This window comes from Mytilus californianus, unplaced genomic scaffold (assembly GCF_021869535.1).
Source record: "Mytilus californianus isolate M0D057914Y unplaced genomic scaffold, xbMytCali1.0.p SCAF_9, whole genome shotgun sequence".
In the NCBI taxonomy this organism is placed as follows: domain Eukaryota; kingdom Metazoa; phylum Mollusca; class Bivalvia; order Mytilida; family Mytilidae; genus Mytilus; species Mytilus californianus.
The window spans coordinates 71,403,854-71,421,358 of record NW_026262745.1 but is presented as its reverse complement, the minus strand read 5'-3'; the positions used below and the strand labels follow the sequence as shown (position 1 = coordinate 71,421,358).

Below are 17,505 nucleotides of genomic sequence, written 5' to 3'. Positions count from 1 at the left end.
AATTCACTCGAAATTAACAATTTTAACACCATGATTTGCTATAATTTGAATATGGAGTTATTTCCTTTCAGAACGATATGTCATTCTTTGAATAAATAAACAGGACTTTACCAAGTTTCAATGAAAAATGCTTCTGGGCATAACTTAACGACCTTTGTAACTTTAACTCAGTTATAATGCAAACTACAGTTTGTTAAAACATTTAATTGATTTCATAGTAATCGTGTGTTTTTGTCAATTAGGGATTTTCTGTTCAATTTTCCTTCTTTTAAAAATCATGAAAATATTCTAAAAAGTTTTAAAACAATCTTTTCTTCCATTTATTTGATTGAAATAGTTCCAGAAATAGTCGTTTACGTAGTTAAACATTCGAAACAAATAATAATCCTAACCCTCACCCTGACTACAACCCTAACGCTAGCACTTACTATAGCTCTAACACTTGTTCTGACTATAACCCTAACCTTAACATTGACTATTACCTTAACCTTATCCTGATTCTAACTCTAACCCTTCTCCTGATTATATACCTATATAGAGTTATTTCCTTTCAGAACGGTGGTCACATCTTGAAGAAACAAACCAGACGATACTATGTTTCAATAAACTATGTTTTTTTATGTACTGTTGTTTGTCTGTTTGTCTTTTTCTTTTTTAGCCATGGCGTTGTCAGTTTATTTTCGACTTATGAGTTTGAATGTCCCTTTGGTATCTTTCGCCTCTCCTCTACAGTCTGCTAAAACATTGAATTGATATGAAAGTAATCGTGTGTTGTTCCCAATTGTTGATTTTCTGTACAATTTTCCATCTTTAAAACTCTTTATAGGATTAAGACAGAAACAATCCTTTTTTCCATTTATTAGAGTGATATACTAGTAGCAGAAATCGTCTTTAACGTAATTCCAACTTTCGAAACAGATAATGCGAAGTAATGTTAGTTTATCGCTTCAATAAAGGGAGGACGTTAAGCAACCAACAATCAATCAATCAATAAAGGGACATTATTGTAGTTAAAATCATATAATATATAATATTATATCCTGTTTTTTTTAATTACATGAAATGCAACGAAATTCCCTATTGTCACTGACTTGATAGCTTGAAAGAGCACTAACAACATACGAGGTTGAGCTGAAGATTATGATCTTATCCACATCAAGCAATTTAAAAATGATGAATACTAGTAGTCAGATATTATATATTCAAGGTACAAAATGATGAAGATATGTATACCTATATATATCAGGAAAACTATTTTATTGAAAATTACAACAATAGGTTAAGCTACAATTATTGACAAAAGGTAAAAGAGAGACGAAAGAAAACAAAGGAACATTCAAACTCATAAGTCAAAAATAAACTGACAAGCCATGGCTAAAAAAGAAAAAGACCAACAGACAAACAACAGTACACAAAACACAACATAGAAAACTGAAGACTGAACAACACGAACCCCACCAAAAACTGGGGGTGAACTCAGGTCCTCCGGAAGGGTAAGCAGATTCTGCTGCACATGTGGTACCCGTCGTGTTACTCATGTTAGTACAAACCCGGTAGTAAGTCTAATTCGGTAGATCACAGAGGTGAAATATGAAAAATACCTAACTCTAAAATTCTAAACGGAAAGACCCTTATCAAATGGCAACATCAAAAGGTTCAAACACATCAAACGAATGGAAAATAAACGTCATATTTCTGACTTGGTACAGGCATTTATGTAACAAAATGGTGGATTAAACCTGGTGTTAGACAAAGGAAGATAACTCCTAATTAAAAATATTGCCTAAATTGTTTCATTACTCAATTGAACATGTAAAATACAATTGTAAGTTCTCATTACAAAATGATTGAAATCTTTTCGCTTCCATGCTTGCAATCACTTTGATTTTATTGTGTTGTTGGATTGTTTGTTTTTATTATTGGCGTATCTCCACCTTACACATTCTACTTTCAAATTCTAAATCATCCCTTTAAATGATAATAAAAACATCACATTTATAGTTCAATCACTGAATGTGGACTACACTGTGATTATATGAATAATAATTAAACACAAAACATATTTATCTTTAAGTATTTATAATCCCTATTCCTAAATTCCTAAATGAAAAGTTTGGTAAAAGTTTCATTTGTAATAAAACTTTTAAAGTAGTAAAACATCAGCAATTTTGAATTTGCAATTTTATATTTAATTGTTACAATCACACGAGAAAGTGTTTGCTATTATTTCAGGAAGACGTTCATTTTCATTATATGGGGTATTTAGCTTCAAACGAAAGTGTTAAAGTATAATATAAAATTATGCTTGAAATAGTTGTTAATTATGTGCAAATGTAAATGTTTTTCATCAATTACCATTATTAAACATGGTTTTGATATTAAATTTTATAAATGATAAGAGTAATTTTTTGTTAAAAAAAATGACAAAATTGCTTAGTTTTCTTTAATTTATATTTAAGAGTTTGAAATATACATTGCATGCAAGAAATCCATTAAAAACTTGAGACAAAATAAAGCTCTTACTGCACACTTCCTTCAAAACTTTGCGACAACAAGCAATCGTTTCCTAACGAAAGGTAATTCAAATCTTTGTTATATTTATCACAATATCTCTGTGTTATATCAATGTCTACATTTAACTAGCATTTGCGATACAAACAGACATAAAAAAATTGAAGCCATTTTATTCAATACACCAAAGAAAGGTCTTACACATGGGACGGGGTTTTGTTAAAATTATGCCCTGTTTACTTTGTTAAATGATTCTTTTTGCTTGATACAGTTTTTGTTTTTATATATTTTTCACACTTTTAAAGTACATTGTAGCTAAACAAATATTTTCATCTTGCTTTTTTCTTTATGATACATATAACCTATTTCTCTAATGTTTCGTGTTCCCATACTACATTGCCTTTGTCTGTTTGCTGTTCTAATATTACCTTGTCCTCTTCTGGTTTTTGTTTTCATACGACCTTGTCTTCATACCAATAATTAGTATAATGTCTACAACTATTCGGATGGCCATACTTAAAGCATGTATGTTTTAAATTACCGTGGCAAAACTTTTCTTATACTTTGTAGATTGTTTAAGAGTAAAAAGTGGTGGTCATGCTTCCTATTACAATTTCTTTGAAAAGGTAAGAACTGGAAAATTGAAACAAAAAGTATTATACATTTTTAAATTATTTTTTGGGGAAGGAGGGCGATGGGCTTAATATGTGTTTGTGTATCATTTTGGGAGTTCTCGCAGTAGTATAATGTATCTTGGGTTTTTCATTTATAGGGGTCTCTAAGTACAATGATATTCGTTAATGCATCTTTTTGTTGGGTTCTCTCAGCAGAATAAATATCGGGTAAGTGATTGTATCAAAAAAAAAAAAAAATCTATCGAACGGAGGGGTTCTCACAGTAGTATATTATCATATATGTATATTTGTGGGGTTCTCTCAGCAGAATAAATATAAGGTAAGTGAATGTATCAATTCAAAACAAAATTTATATCGAAAATAAACTCATCATAGATACCAGGATTGAAATTTTATATTTGCGCCAGACGCCAGAAAGGAGGAATTCTCTCAGTAATTTATCAATATTTATGTACGCGTCTACACAATACTCATCAGTGACGCTCGAATACAAAAAGGTGAAAGACGAAACCAAGTACGAAGTTGAATTAATATAGGTTAGTGGATCTTTCTAGATATTCAACATTTTAAACATATTCATGACAAGGAAACAATACAAAATAATATCGTACAATATATCATTTTTACAAAAGATTTTGCTTGAAAATATAAGATATTTTATAAACAGCAGACCAAAAGATAAAGATAAGTAACATATTGTGGAAGGAAGTATCAAGGTCAAAAGGTGAGGAAGAAGTTTTTGTTTTTCCATCTTTTACAACTTTGCACTTGTTAGTTTTTGTCTCACCTAATTTGAGTGAAATAGCAAGAATTAGGTCGACTGTTTTTCGGCGTCTGCGTTAGCCATGTGTTGAAGTTTGTGATTAGGATTGTTTAAAAAGAAACACTTATGATAAGTCAATGATATTTTGTATGCAGTTGTATATGCGTTGGTACATTTCATTCTAATGGAGATTATTTGGCCCTGACCCCTCAGTCATAGTCTATTGACTTGAACAATTTTGCATAGTTTACCTGTTAAACTTGTGATTAGGCCAATTTAAGGTGAAAACCACTTATGTTTAGTCGATGATATTTGGTTCGCAGTTGTATAGGCAAAAATACTCCTCATTTCCATGAGATTGTTTGGCCCAGTCCTCTCAGTCATTGTCTAATGACTTTGAACATTTGTCTAGTTTACCTGTTACAGTTTGTGATTATGTTTGTTTAATGGAAACCACTTATGACTAGTTTATGATATTGGTATGCAGATGTATCAGCATTGACATATCTTATTTCCACTGAAATTGTTTGGCTTTGTACCTTTAATCATATGGTTCATTGACTTCAAATATGCTGCATTATTTACATGTGAAAGCATTTCTATTTTAATTTCAACTATAAAATAAACATACAGTCGAGACATATCCTGTATCAAAAGTTTTCAATGTAACATACCCGTAATAAAAATTTCATCACATAAGTTGCATACGTTCATAACAATGAGTAGTTCGAGTAAAACAGATAATCCCTGAAAATGACTGATTATTGTAAGACTAATCAGAAGGGATGTACATTGAAAGTAATGATGCAGAAACAAAATGATCCTACCTGGAGAAACGTGAAACTGAATTACAACGGCTAGGTATATGTTAAAACAGAAGATGGGTTACAACTTATTATCAAATAAGAATATGTGGTATGGTTCACCAAGTGCAAAATATAAGTATCGACATGATGTAGGACCATAAGTGTTCTTGACTCTTCAGCAATGCATATGTAACGATGTTTGACTAATTAGATATTGTCAGGACTAGAGTTACAACACCGAAAATAGGCAGACAATTTGTAATTCCTTTGTTTTAACTGTGATTTTTAGTAGCTGCTTTTCAGTAGTACTGTACATACATTTTAAGTTCCTTTCCTGTTGCATTTGTATTAAAACATTTGGCTGCTCTTATTTACAATTTTGTATTCCTTATTCTTATCTAACAGATTAAAACTTAAAACTTATAACATATTTAGATAGATTTAAATTCTGGCAAGCAGACAGCGATGTTGAAACAGTATAACTAGAACTGGGTTTCTTTTCTTTCATATTTTGTACAGTTATATAACTTTATGAAGAATTGCACCCAGGCTTTGTGAAGTCTATAAATAGTCCTGTCCACAACAGAAAACAGTTCAGTTTTAAAAAAATCAAATGGTAAAATCTTCATAGTTCTTAGTTCAGAAAAGTTTCTTTTTAAAAAACATTTTGCAATTTGATTGTTTTGTCGTCAGTTGATAATAGGTTTTATTGATGACATGGTTATATAAAACAAATTGTGCTACACCTGATGAGCCGATTTCAAGGTGTTGGCTGCTCGGCGACAATATCTAATTAGCCTTGGAAATATATTATGAAGATTATAAATGTTCCCGCCGAATCGTCAGATAAATCACTCCGTTGAAAATTCCACAGCAGAAGTAGCACAAGCTATAATCTCTAGCAATATTTTTGGTGGTTCGTCGATAAATGTCCAAAATGCATGAACTGCTGAAACTGAAAATCGCAGAATGAAGACAATTATAAGAAATGACATATTTGTAGTTGCGACGATTATTCGCTTTGTGGCATTACTATGCTCTCCTAACGTTTTATTTAGTTTTTTGCCTGTAGTATAAACTTTGTACCAGATCATGAAGGATAAAACAGTCATAACGACGAGAACTATAGCAAGCGGCACGAAGATCAATAAGAAGTTCCACAATAATCCTTTTCCTTCTTTCAATCCGCAGCTGAAATTGAAAAAAAAATCGTTTCGTTACACTATGACATGATGTGAATTATTCAAACAGTATCAAAGCAATAGCGCTGCAATGAAATCGATATTTTTAAATCAGGAAATGGAGATTGAAAGCAAAAAAAAAAATAATTGTTCCGTTGGTTGACGAGGTCGAGGTTTTGGTTTTGGTTTTGTCAGTTGTTATGGACCCCCTTTCTATATTTACCTTGGCGTCCGGTAGTTTTGTAATTACATTTTTTCCGTGTGTAATTATAGGAAGAAAATGTATTTCAGATCAAACTCCATAATAAACTCAAGTGTGTCCCGAACGACACAAAACATATTAACAAAAGATGATGTCATAAGTTTCTTGTTCAGAGGGAAAAGCAAACCTTATGGGGTTGATCAGAAACACGAATCATGCATGAAACTCGTTTCTCCGTCAACGTCTCGGCATGAATTATTTCCTTATTAAACTTTTCAGTTTCCATTGTTTGTTATTGTGTCATAAAATTACTTTATGCCATTGAACTACGTTTACTCTTGACTACTTACAATGTTGGTTTCGTTTCATAGTATTATGCCAGACTAGTGTACGCGTGCGTGTCGGTAGTTTCAAGATCTTAATCCCGTTCAACACTACAATTTACGATCGGCCTCTAATAATGACATTTTTTTTTATCAAAACCGAATACTAATTATTTTAGATTTTTTTTCATTTCTCAGCAATCAAGGTATGGTTTGATCTATCGTTCACAATTTTAAGAAATATCGAAATTGAGATTTATTTATAAACATTGTTTCAATCATTTTCTTTGAAATATTATGCAAGACATATAAAATAACATTATACATGCATAATAATATTACTTTGTTTGGTTAGAGTATGAACTGTTTATCATGTTGAAGCTATTTTAATCGATGAATGCGTTTATATATGTATATATTTTGCTGTTGACTGTGTCCTGTTATATGTACTTGTGTTAAGGGCATCTATGAATATTAAACAAGTTGTAATTCATTTACCCTTTTAAATAATTAACTTATCATGATTCATTATTATCATTATAATTATTATTATTATTATTATTTTTGTTATTATTATTATTATTAGTAGTAGTAGTAGAAGTAGCAGCAGTTGTAATAGTAGGAGTAGTGCCACAACGACCACGACGAGAATAAATATATTTAAATGCCTGCTAAGATTTGTATATTATCTGCTACTCTTACAAAACACGTACTCGTTAAATCACCATAGATGTCTTCTGGTCTATTTTTGTCGTTGTGCTTTCCTTTTATCAAGTTCACATCATGAATTCAGTACAACTTAATATCAATTAAATATGAAGTTGTTTTCTTTTCGTTCCATTGGTTGATATAGTCGACCGTTTGTTATGTTTTTTTTTATGAAGTTTTCCCTTTTTTAATTTACCTTGGAGTTTTGTATATTTGTAAATATTTTTCTTTCTCATTAGACAAGACCCACGTGCTGGATACTAGATTCGAGCTAAGTATACGAGCTGAGATAACCTCAGTTTCAGTACCAGTAACATTTCTATTTTATTAAGGCTGATTTTAAGCGACGCAAGATAACATGCTTAGTTTACAGTGAAGTTGTCGGATATGGTTTATATATTTTGAAATTTCAGCATCAATGATAATTACTGCGCATCAATCAGATCATGTGGAAATCACTCTCCTTGGTTTTACCTGATACAGGATGTTACGTTTAGAAGTTGAGAATGGTGTTCCTTGGTATGATTGTTTGGTGTTTTTGGTTGTTTTAAAGACGATGTTTTATTTGTTTACTGAAAATATATACCAGTATGTCGATCTAGGCAAAGTTAATACAAAGTCTCCAATATTTTGAATGTCATTTTTGGTCTTTGGTGGAGAGTTATTTCAAAGGCAATAATTATAGATTATCGTTGATCATCTCAACGAGACTGTTTTTCTCGTTTGAGCCGGTACGGCGAAAGTGAGAAAAGCAATCGAGTTGAGATGACCAATGATAATCTGTTTATCGCTATTTTACCTATGACGACGTTGTTAATTTCAATGACAACGGGCACATGCACCCTTAGTTTCTAGCGTATAATTTTTCATATCCCTCTACTGTGCTGAGAAAGGAAATTATCAGTCAGTAAGATGAAAGGAAAATTTCGTAAAATAGTGATAATACCACATATTGCTGTATGTTATAATATTTGATTTTAATAAAAAAAAAAAAGGCTTGCGCATGATTTCGAACATTAAAATATTATTTAAATGGTCAGATTTGTTTTGCTTTGTAGACATGGTCAGTATTGATTGGAATTTGCAAAAAAGATATATATCAATTTACTTACTAGATACCATAAGAACCCATTCATTCAAAGAAAGTAGCTACAACAAATACTATTAATCCATCCATAGACATGAACACAAACAGCTTCCAATCGTAGATTCCTAGCCTTAATTGTTTTTGTTTTAGGATATTGATACATGCTGTAGTTGCAACGACTTTACTCAAGCGGCACTGTGCATAAGCGAAAAATAATAGAAAAAAGCATACACTGTACAAAGATCAGGTGAAGGAACAGTTCGCGTAATTCAATAATTTGTGATACATATTATCTGTACCACGTAAAAACATTATATCACAAAATGATGAGACGACGACAAAACGTTAGGTTTCCATTTGAAATATTTTTGTTTGTTTTTCCTAAATCGTTAACTGAAATTAAACAAATGAAGTATGGATTATGCTTCATTATAGAATGATATATGCAGTAATGGGAATGGCATACGATGGCACTGGAATGGCATATGTATCTTATGACTTAACACGCCAGACAAAAACATAAACCCACAAATTAACAATCTAAAGGTACTAGCAGCAACATACAGATAGGTCTATATACCAGCTTTGATAAGTGTTTGGTATTACTATAAATTTTCACTTCGTACTATGAACATCAAAATTATTTATTTTGTAAAAATATTTCCTTTCTCTATTGGAACTGTACACGTATACCTAACAACAAAATTATTTTCATTTACCTGTGTTTAAAGTTATTGCAAATGGCTGATATTTTTGTTCGAGCATATTGTTTTGCTTTAATTGTTTAACATTTCATACCAATATAACATGTTACTTTTATTATTCTTCCCTTAGTTTATTTATTTTGTATTTACATTGTATCATAGGTCAAATTCATTTGTTCAGTGAATGTTCAAAGGTGTTAATATGTCCTTTGATTGAGTTAAGCTATTTCAGTTGATATTTTATAGTGTGTCTTTCTATGTTGTGATGTTACACTATTGTTTCAAAAAAAGGGTGAAGGTTTGGTACCATTAAAACGTTTAAACCCGCTGCATTTGATTGCACCTGTCCTAAGTCAGGAATCTGATGTTCAGTAGTTGTCGTTTGTTGATGTGGTTCATAAGTGTTTCTCGTTTCTCGTTTTTTATATAGATTAGACCGTTGGTTTTCCCGTTTGAATGGTTTTACACTAGTAATTTTTGGGGCCCTTTATAGCTTACTGTTCGGTGTGAGCCAAGGCTCCGTGTTGAAGACCGTACTGTGACCTATAATGGTTTACCTTTATAAATTTTGACTTGGATGGAGAGTTGTCTCATTGGCACTCATACCACATCTTCTTATATCTATATTTATCTGGCAATATCCAATGGGTTAAGCGATAAGACGTCATGACCAGTCGGAGAAAAGCATGAGCTTCTCAATCCAAAAATATGACAGAATGAAGGACCAAGAGTGTTCAAAAGCTGCATTTTTAATTTTGTTTAAATCAATTCTAATACAATATAGCGGTGAAGACAATAGGCAAAGATCTTACAACAGTGTAACAATGACAATCTTTCAGAATTTTTATATTCAAAGGATCAAAAATTTACATTGATCTTATCTAGAGTGACAGACTCTTTAACACCATCCCCATCAAAATAAGGATGTAATATCTTGTTTTGTAATAAGGTTTCAACAGGTACAGCCAAACTTCCTTCCTAAGCTTTTTATCAATGAACAAATTAAGTAGAAAATATGTTGCTATACACATATTATGTACATTGAAATCGAAAACGTCACTCAAATTTTGCGGTCGCTATCACGAGTAGGTTGACCGTTATGGAATATCCGTTTCACAAATGATAGCGGCTTTGTTCCAATTGTCGTAACTACAATCCCGTCTCCCTTCCCCCAAATGTAAATTACCGAATAAGACTTATTACCGGGTTTGTACTTATATGAGCAACACGACGAGTCTGCTCACCCTTCTGGAGCACCTGATATCACCCCCATGCATGGTGTTGTCAGTGTATTTTTGACTTACGAGTTTGAAAGTCCTTTCGGTATCTTTTGCCTCTTTTTTTACAAGCTGTGAATTATACATATCGTTGGCATATGTACTTTTTAATTACTAAATAAGGCTTTATATGAGGTACAGCAAATCAATTTGCACTCAGAATTTTCATATGCCGAATTAAGTGTATAAAACAAAACTATTATTAGGTAAGATTCTCCGGGCGTGTAGTGTACAGAGAAGAAAAGTCATATTTGTGTTCGAGTTATAATGACAATCAAAAGCAATCATTTTTTTTCAACACGCAAGGAGGTTTTTACACTCCAAAAATAATAAAAGGTAATTACTTTGTTTAAAACATGAACAATAAGTCTTTTTAATTGCAATGATGGGAACAAGAGAAAAGAATAGAATTACTAATTTACAACACTAACAAGACGACGAGATGAAACGACTATTTACGGTGTTTTTAGTAGTTTAGAAATCAATACATAGAAAGGACTTTCAAATGTTGCATTAACTGTCAAAATGCGCATCTGATGCTATAAAACAGGACCGTTAATGTTATCAAAATAAGATGAGCAGTTAAATATACAGTAAAAAAAGTCCGAACCGTGCCCTAATAAGATATACCTGGAATGAAGCAAATTTCTAAAATTAAAGACAGTTATCTTAACCTCCCCACTCCATTCCCAAAGATTTTCGTTAAATGTAACAAGAGACCAAATAAACGAACAAGGAAACAGAAATGTATATTTGTTGATTGTCTTTATCTTTCAATAAAAGTTTGATCTGATAAATATGTTGTTTTATTTCTAAATATTGTTTTGAAAAAATGGCAGTGAATATTACTTTTTCAAATGTAAACAACACAGATCATTTACTTGGTACCCAATTTGGCCTTTAAAACTTTTTTGATTCGAACGTTAGTGGTGAGTCTATAGTAGACGAAACGCAAGTCTGGCGTATTCTAGAATGTAAGCCAGGTATCTATGATGATAAAATTGAGAATGGAAATGGGGAATATGTCAAAGAGACAACAACCCGACCAAAGAGCAGATAACAGCCACCAATAGGTCTTCAACGCAGGAAGCAAATTACGAATCCGGAGGTGTGCCTCAGATAGCCCCTAAATAAAAATGTGTACTAGTTAAGTGAAAATGGACGTCATACTAAACTCCAAAAGATATAAATTAACTAATATTAAAAAACATACAAGACTAACAAAGGCCAGAGGCTCCTGACTTAAGTAAGTGCAGCGGGTTTAAACAATTTTGTGGGATCTCAAACCCCTATACCTCTAGCCAATTTAGAATAAAGAAACAAACAGCAATACGCTCAGTCTAGCTGAGTTTAAAAGAAGTCTGAGTCCGATGTCAGAATAAGTAACAAAAGAAACTAAGCAAAATGACAATGATACATAAATTAACAAAGGCCTACTAGCAATTACTGACATGCCAGCTCCAGACCTCAATTAAACTGATAAAGATTAAATCACGCACAATCCCTCCCGTTAGGAGTTTAGTATTATACCATAATAAAATAGATGAGAAAAACATAACCAGTATCATGCCAACAACTGATTTTAGAATAAATATTTTTATTTCCGATGCAGAGACCCTATGAGTGAATCAATATTAATACCAACATATTCCATTCTTAATGACCTAACAACAGTGTCGTAACTAAACCCCCTCTGAAAAAGTCTGTTTAAAGGTTTGGTTAGCTTTTGAGGTGATTGCCGACATTTTTGTGCTTTGTAAAGAATATTACCATATAAGATTGGATGTGAAATACCTGAACGTATAAGATGTCTGCATGTTGATTAATATTTACGAATGATGTCTTTGTACCGATGATAAAATTTAGTAAATGTTTTGACTAGTTTGTGATATCAAAAACCCTGATGTAATAATGTTTCAGTTATACAGAGATTTCTTTCGTCAAAATCAAATATGTTGTTACATTCACGAGCGATTCGAACAAGTTGAGATACATAAACACCATTAGATGGTGACAAGGGAACGTCACCATCTTAAAACGGAACATCTCTTTTATCATACATTTTGGTATTAAGCTTCCCGTTAACGATATAGATATCAAGATCCAGGAAAGGGCAGTGTTCATTGTTATTATTAGCTTTATTTAAAGTCAGTTCGGCAAGATACATATCTTTAGTGTACATACTAAAGTCGTCATTATTGAGAGCCAATATATCATCCAAATATCTAAAAGTGTTATTAAATTTTTGAATCAGATGTTGTTTCGATGGGTCTTTGTTGATTTTAGTCATAAATTGTAACCCATAACAATACAGAAACAGGTCCGCAATAAGTGGTGCACAGTTAGTCCGATTGGAATTCCGATAACTTGACGATATACGGAATCTGTGGAGTGAACAAAATTGTTATCTATTAAAAATTCAAAGGCAGTTATACTATCAAAGCAAGTCCAATTTACAAAGTTCTTTTGTTTGTTGTTACTAAAAATAGCCTAAAAGAGTTTGAACATATATTTTCGCATTCTAAATATTATTATATTCTTAATAAGATTATGAGACAAAGTGATATATAGGGTAGAAAAATCAAAATTTTGAACAGATTCGAAATCACCAATATAAGCATGCAATTTATCAAGTTCTTCCAACGAATTTTTGACAGTCCAAAAGTAATTAAGTCCACTTTTTTTCAAAGACTTTATTTGAACAACTTATTACCAGGTTTTTTATTGTACCAAATGTACAAGTAAGTAGAATAGGTAGTTAAGTATTGGAACAATGGCTTGAAGACGAAATAAATCTATATTTGTAAGGAGTTTTGTGCAGCTTCGGAAGCCAGTACACTGTTGAAACGTTCATTGCATTTGGTTCTGCTTGTAAAGAGGTAGCTAAAAGTTTATGTTTGTTACAGATGTCATTTTCGGAAAATGGAGTCAGTTGGAATGCTGGTGAATTGGTGATTTTCTTTTGCAGAACCTCAATGTAAAATTTACGTCAAACAATAATGATATTATTAGCAGCCTTATCAGCCGGGCAAACACAAATTCCTTGACGATTTCTTTTATCTTATATTTGATACGAGAAATAGGGCTATTATGTTGTTGTTAGTAGTAAAATGTTTTTTTTTAAATGTTGCATACGTATATCAACTATGTTTATTACTGAATTAAAAAAAATCTTAAGATTTCTTGTCAGCTTTTTCTCGTTTTATCCATCGAAAGCAGTAAGTACGGAGTGAGTCGTGGATGATGTTACGACACTCATTCCAATTAATAATTGACAGGGGACGATATTTGGGTCCTTTACTGAGGAATGATTTTAACTCTCGGTCACGAACGATGTTAAGGTCTCCTTTTATAATATGAGAACTGGGGCCATAAATGTATTCGGATTTACTTCAATTTTATGACTTAGGTGTATTGTCACTGATATTTACATCTTTACAAACTTCGCTGTAATTAAACACAGGAATTTGTTCTTTAACAAAATGATCATTAAAAAATACCGGCAATGTTTTCAAAACCTTTATTGACATACAAAGGGGAAACAGTTTAGAATAACAAAATGCAATTATAGTTCTGACGATTTAATACTAGGAATTCAATATGGAATTGTGATGCAATTCTCTTAAATTTGATGTAATTTATTAACAAGTAAAGAACAGAGCTTGGTTAATAGATAATGTCTACCTTTGTTTTTTGAAATAGAAATTAGGTCAGAAATATTTGTATTGTTGGTATGAAATTTTCTTTGATTGTGATTTATTATACGCCCATGAGAATGGTTTTTACGAACTGTTTTAGAAACTATATCCAAAATGTTAACAGAATCTTGCAATTGGACCTTCTTAGACAATGAATTTTCTCATCTTCTTTATTGTTAATAATAACCTTCCAGCCCCTTAATAGATCGACAACACATTCGTTCAAATGAAATCAAAAACCAAATCAGTTTAGGTAACACACTTTTTGCTTCAAAATGTGATTGAAAAGTTCGCATTTTGGCAATGGTTAGCAATACTTTGAAAATGGCGGCCGCAGTCGGAAGTAAACAACGAAACGACATGTATTTATTCAGTTATTAATTAAAAAGTAACATCTGAAATTTTTTTAAAATATTTACATATAAAAACTAAGCTGAAGTCACACAAATGACAGAAATTAAAAAAAAACTTGGTATGAGCAAAATCAATCATAAATTGAAACCCCAATTTCATATATGATAAATACCAATAACTGACTTAGAGGAACCAATTATTAAAAAAAAGAAAACACATAAGTCGGTGCAATGTGTCATTAGGGAACAAAAGTTTTCTAGATTGGTAAACGTTTCAAGACGGTAGAATTCAACTCAATTCAACTCGGTGTGGGGAACAGCTAGGGAAATATTTTTTTTTATTTCTTTATTTCTGGTTTGAACATACGACTACGATTTATCAAGAAACATGCATACTTAATATGTGCACTGTAAACTATGTCAATAACTGGTACGTCTGCAGATAAAATGTTGATTATTATGACAAATTTAGAACTAGTATCTTGTTTTAAAAATTAACCTTGATAATACTAAGAAAAAAAAGCGTAATTCATATAATAACAATACAATAATCCATGGCGACGATGGTTATCATATAAGTAGTTTATAAAATTCGGTAGATAAAATAATACATCATTTTGTATTACCATAACGACTTATTTGTTATGGTAAAACTAGCAGGAATCGGAAATGCTGAAATTTGTGCTGCTGATTAATTGTCTGATATCTATCCAAATAGTTTTCTGTGTAGATTGTTCTGATCGAAGATGCCTAGAGACACTGTTTAATGCAAGGGTGATAAAAGGAGAATATTATACAAGGTTTGTAATTATTGAATAAGCCATTAAATCTAAAGGAAAACTATTAAATCCTTGAAAAATCATGAACAATTAACTTATTGATTGATTTATGGTTGCTTAACATCCAACAATCAACTTAAAATGCAAGTAAATACTAAACCGAATAAAAAGTAGTCAAAAAAAGACTTTTCAGAATAAATGAAATCAACCAACAACAGTAAATGTTCGTATAACACAGCAATAAGTATGATTGTGAATGAACTAATTACGGAAATGAACAAAATCGTTAAAACAATAAAGGAGATATCTCGAAAACAATGGGAGAAGAATAAAACTAGTTATGTCACTTGATCTTGAACATACATATGTCAAAGCGGAGAAGCTTATGACCCTTGTGCAATCCCTTTGATTATTGTAGGTAGTTTTGTTAATCTACATTTGACCAGTCAAATGTCAACACCACACATCACATATTTCTACCTTTACCATATCCAAAAATGTAGTTAACAAGGAAAGAATAAATCTAAAATAATATTGGTCTCATCGTTTTTAATTCATTTATTTTGAAAAGAATGTTATGTTATGTTATTGTAATCATTTTTAAATTTCCTAGCACAGAACACCATGTTGGGCGCGTGATTTATGTTGTCTCACTAGTCTGTAAACGGGTTGTAAGTTTGAACCCAACAACGTGGTAGGGGCATTCGACAACAATCTGAATTTAATAGAATTGTCTGTTTTTCTGTCGAATACAGGTTTTCTTTTCGAAATAGTCTGAGTCTGAGCGCTGAAAGTGGCTTTAAGCATAAATCAATAACACTTTTCCGTTTTGAAAGGGCAGTTTTCTCTGGTATAGAGTGTGACCTTTATTTGCAGGTTTGAATGTACATGTAAGAATATGATAAAGTAGCATTACAATTATATGTTCAAGATAATATCAATGATTCTATGTTTTCCACATGTTAGCAAGTTTAACAACTCTAGATACCGACGAAAAACTAATCAACGTGACGAGGCGCCCATAGTTGTCCGTTTTGATACATAGTTTTATATTAGCTACCCACTTAAACATGTTTTGATTTTATTTAGTATGCGTTCTGAGTTGTGCTGTGATTATTCGACCTTGATTTTTTGTTAAATCCAATCTAGTTACTCATTTAAAATCAAACTGCAAATTACATTCCGTTTAAAAAAGAATTATGATCAGAGATTACAGACCTCTCGTGTGTGGGTTTTCTTTTCTTTTTCTCCCCTGTGTTGGCTCAAACAGAAACTCAGATATCGGTCTAATGCTAAGGAAAAAAAGATGAAAACAACTAAAGGCATAGTTTGTGTGCTTTTTTTTAAACAATATTCGGATGACATTGAAATATCGTCAGAAAAATAATCAAAAAAAGGACAATTCGAGACATTGATTTGCTTTTCCTTTAGCTGAATTTGCACAACTAATGATATTTTCAAACGCTGTGTATTCGAATTTCTTATTGTAGACCTTTGAGCAGCTCGTCATCATCGTCAGGGAGTTGGTGGTCTAGTAGAAGGAAAAAGAGACACGATTATCATTTACATCACGCAGGGGTTGTAGTGACAATCGACCGTTACGTGGAAGGAAAGAATAAATGGCTGATACACAAAGGCGAAGATTACGGTGATTCTTCTGATACTGTCATAACAGATGCCGATTCTATGAGTTCAAGGTAAGCTACATAGAACCGTCCCATATTGTAAAATTATGTCATTTAAACATGATAAATGATAGTAGATATCACCAAATATAGTTTCACCTTGACTATTTTCTATAGTAAAGAGGCATACATTTTAATTTAAGAATATAAAACTGGATGTATAGTAAATATAAACTTCATATTTGTCATGAATATATGCCTATAAAAATGAAACCACACTTTATAAGTTTTATGCGTCTGAAGTGGTTTTCTTGATTAGCCGTCATCACAAACGTTAAACACCAAACATTTGAAAGCCAATGATCTATAACAAGCGAAACTGTTGAAGATCTATATTACCAAAAAAGACCTTAAATAATAATCAAATATACATATAGTAAACTTATCTATAGGGAGTTGAAACTTCAGTTTATCAATAATTTCTGTATTCATAACTGACAATATTTTATAAATCATGTTACTACTGATGCACTGACTACTGATCGGATGATACCATCGGGGATTGATCGTCCACCAGCAGCGGTATCAACCCATTGCTATAAATTAAAGACAACAATAAATAGTTTTTCTGGATTTACCTTCATCAGGAACGATCATAAATATATACTGAATGCTGGTTTTACACATGTTCAATTTTGATGTTTTTTTTTTACTGAAACCATTTTTTACACTAAGGAACTGACGAAGAACACTTCTAAATTTATTAACTAATATATTCCAAATGAACATGTGTTAATTTGTATTGAATGAAATAGCTTACAGATTGAAATAATATGTTGTTTCTTTTACAGAT

The 17,505-nt window shown here is 31.7% G+C and overlaps 1 protein-coding gene across 1 annotated transcript; it reads left to right on the top strand.

Annotated features, from left to right (window-relative positions):
- The first annotated feature begins 4,859 nt into the window (after window positions 1–4,859).
- LOC127713972 (uncharacterized) lies at window positions 4,860–16,728 on the top strand. The gene is made up of 4 exons (XM_052219922.1): window positions 4,860–4,864; window positions 7,008–7,213; window positions 9,870–9,879; window positions 16,518–16,728. Exons 1-4 carry the CDS (start codon window positions 4,860–4,862, stop codon window positions 16,726–16,728), a joined length of 432 nt encoding a protein of 143 aa, XP_052075882.1.
- The last annotated feature ends 777 nt before the right edge of the window (window positions 16,729–17,505 follow it).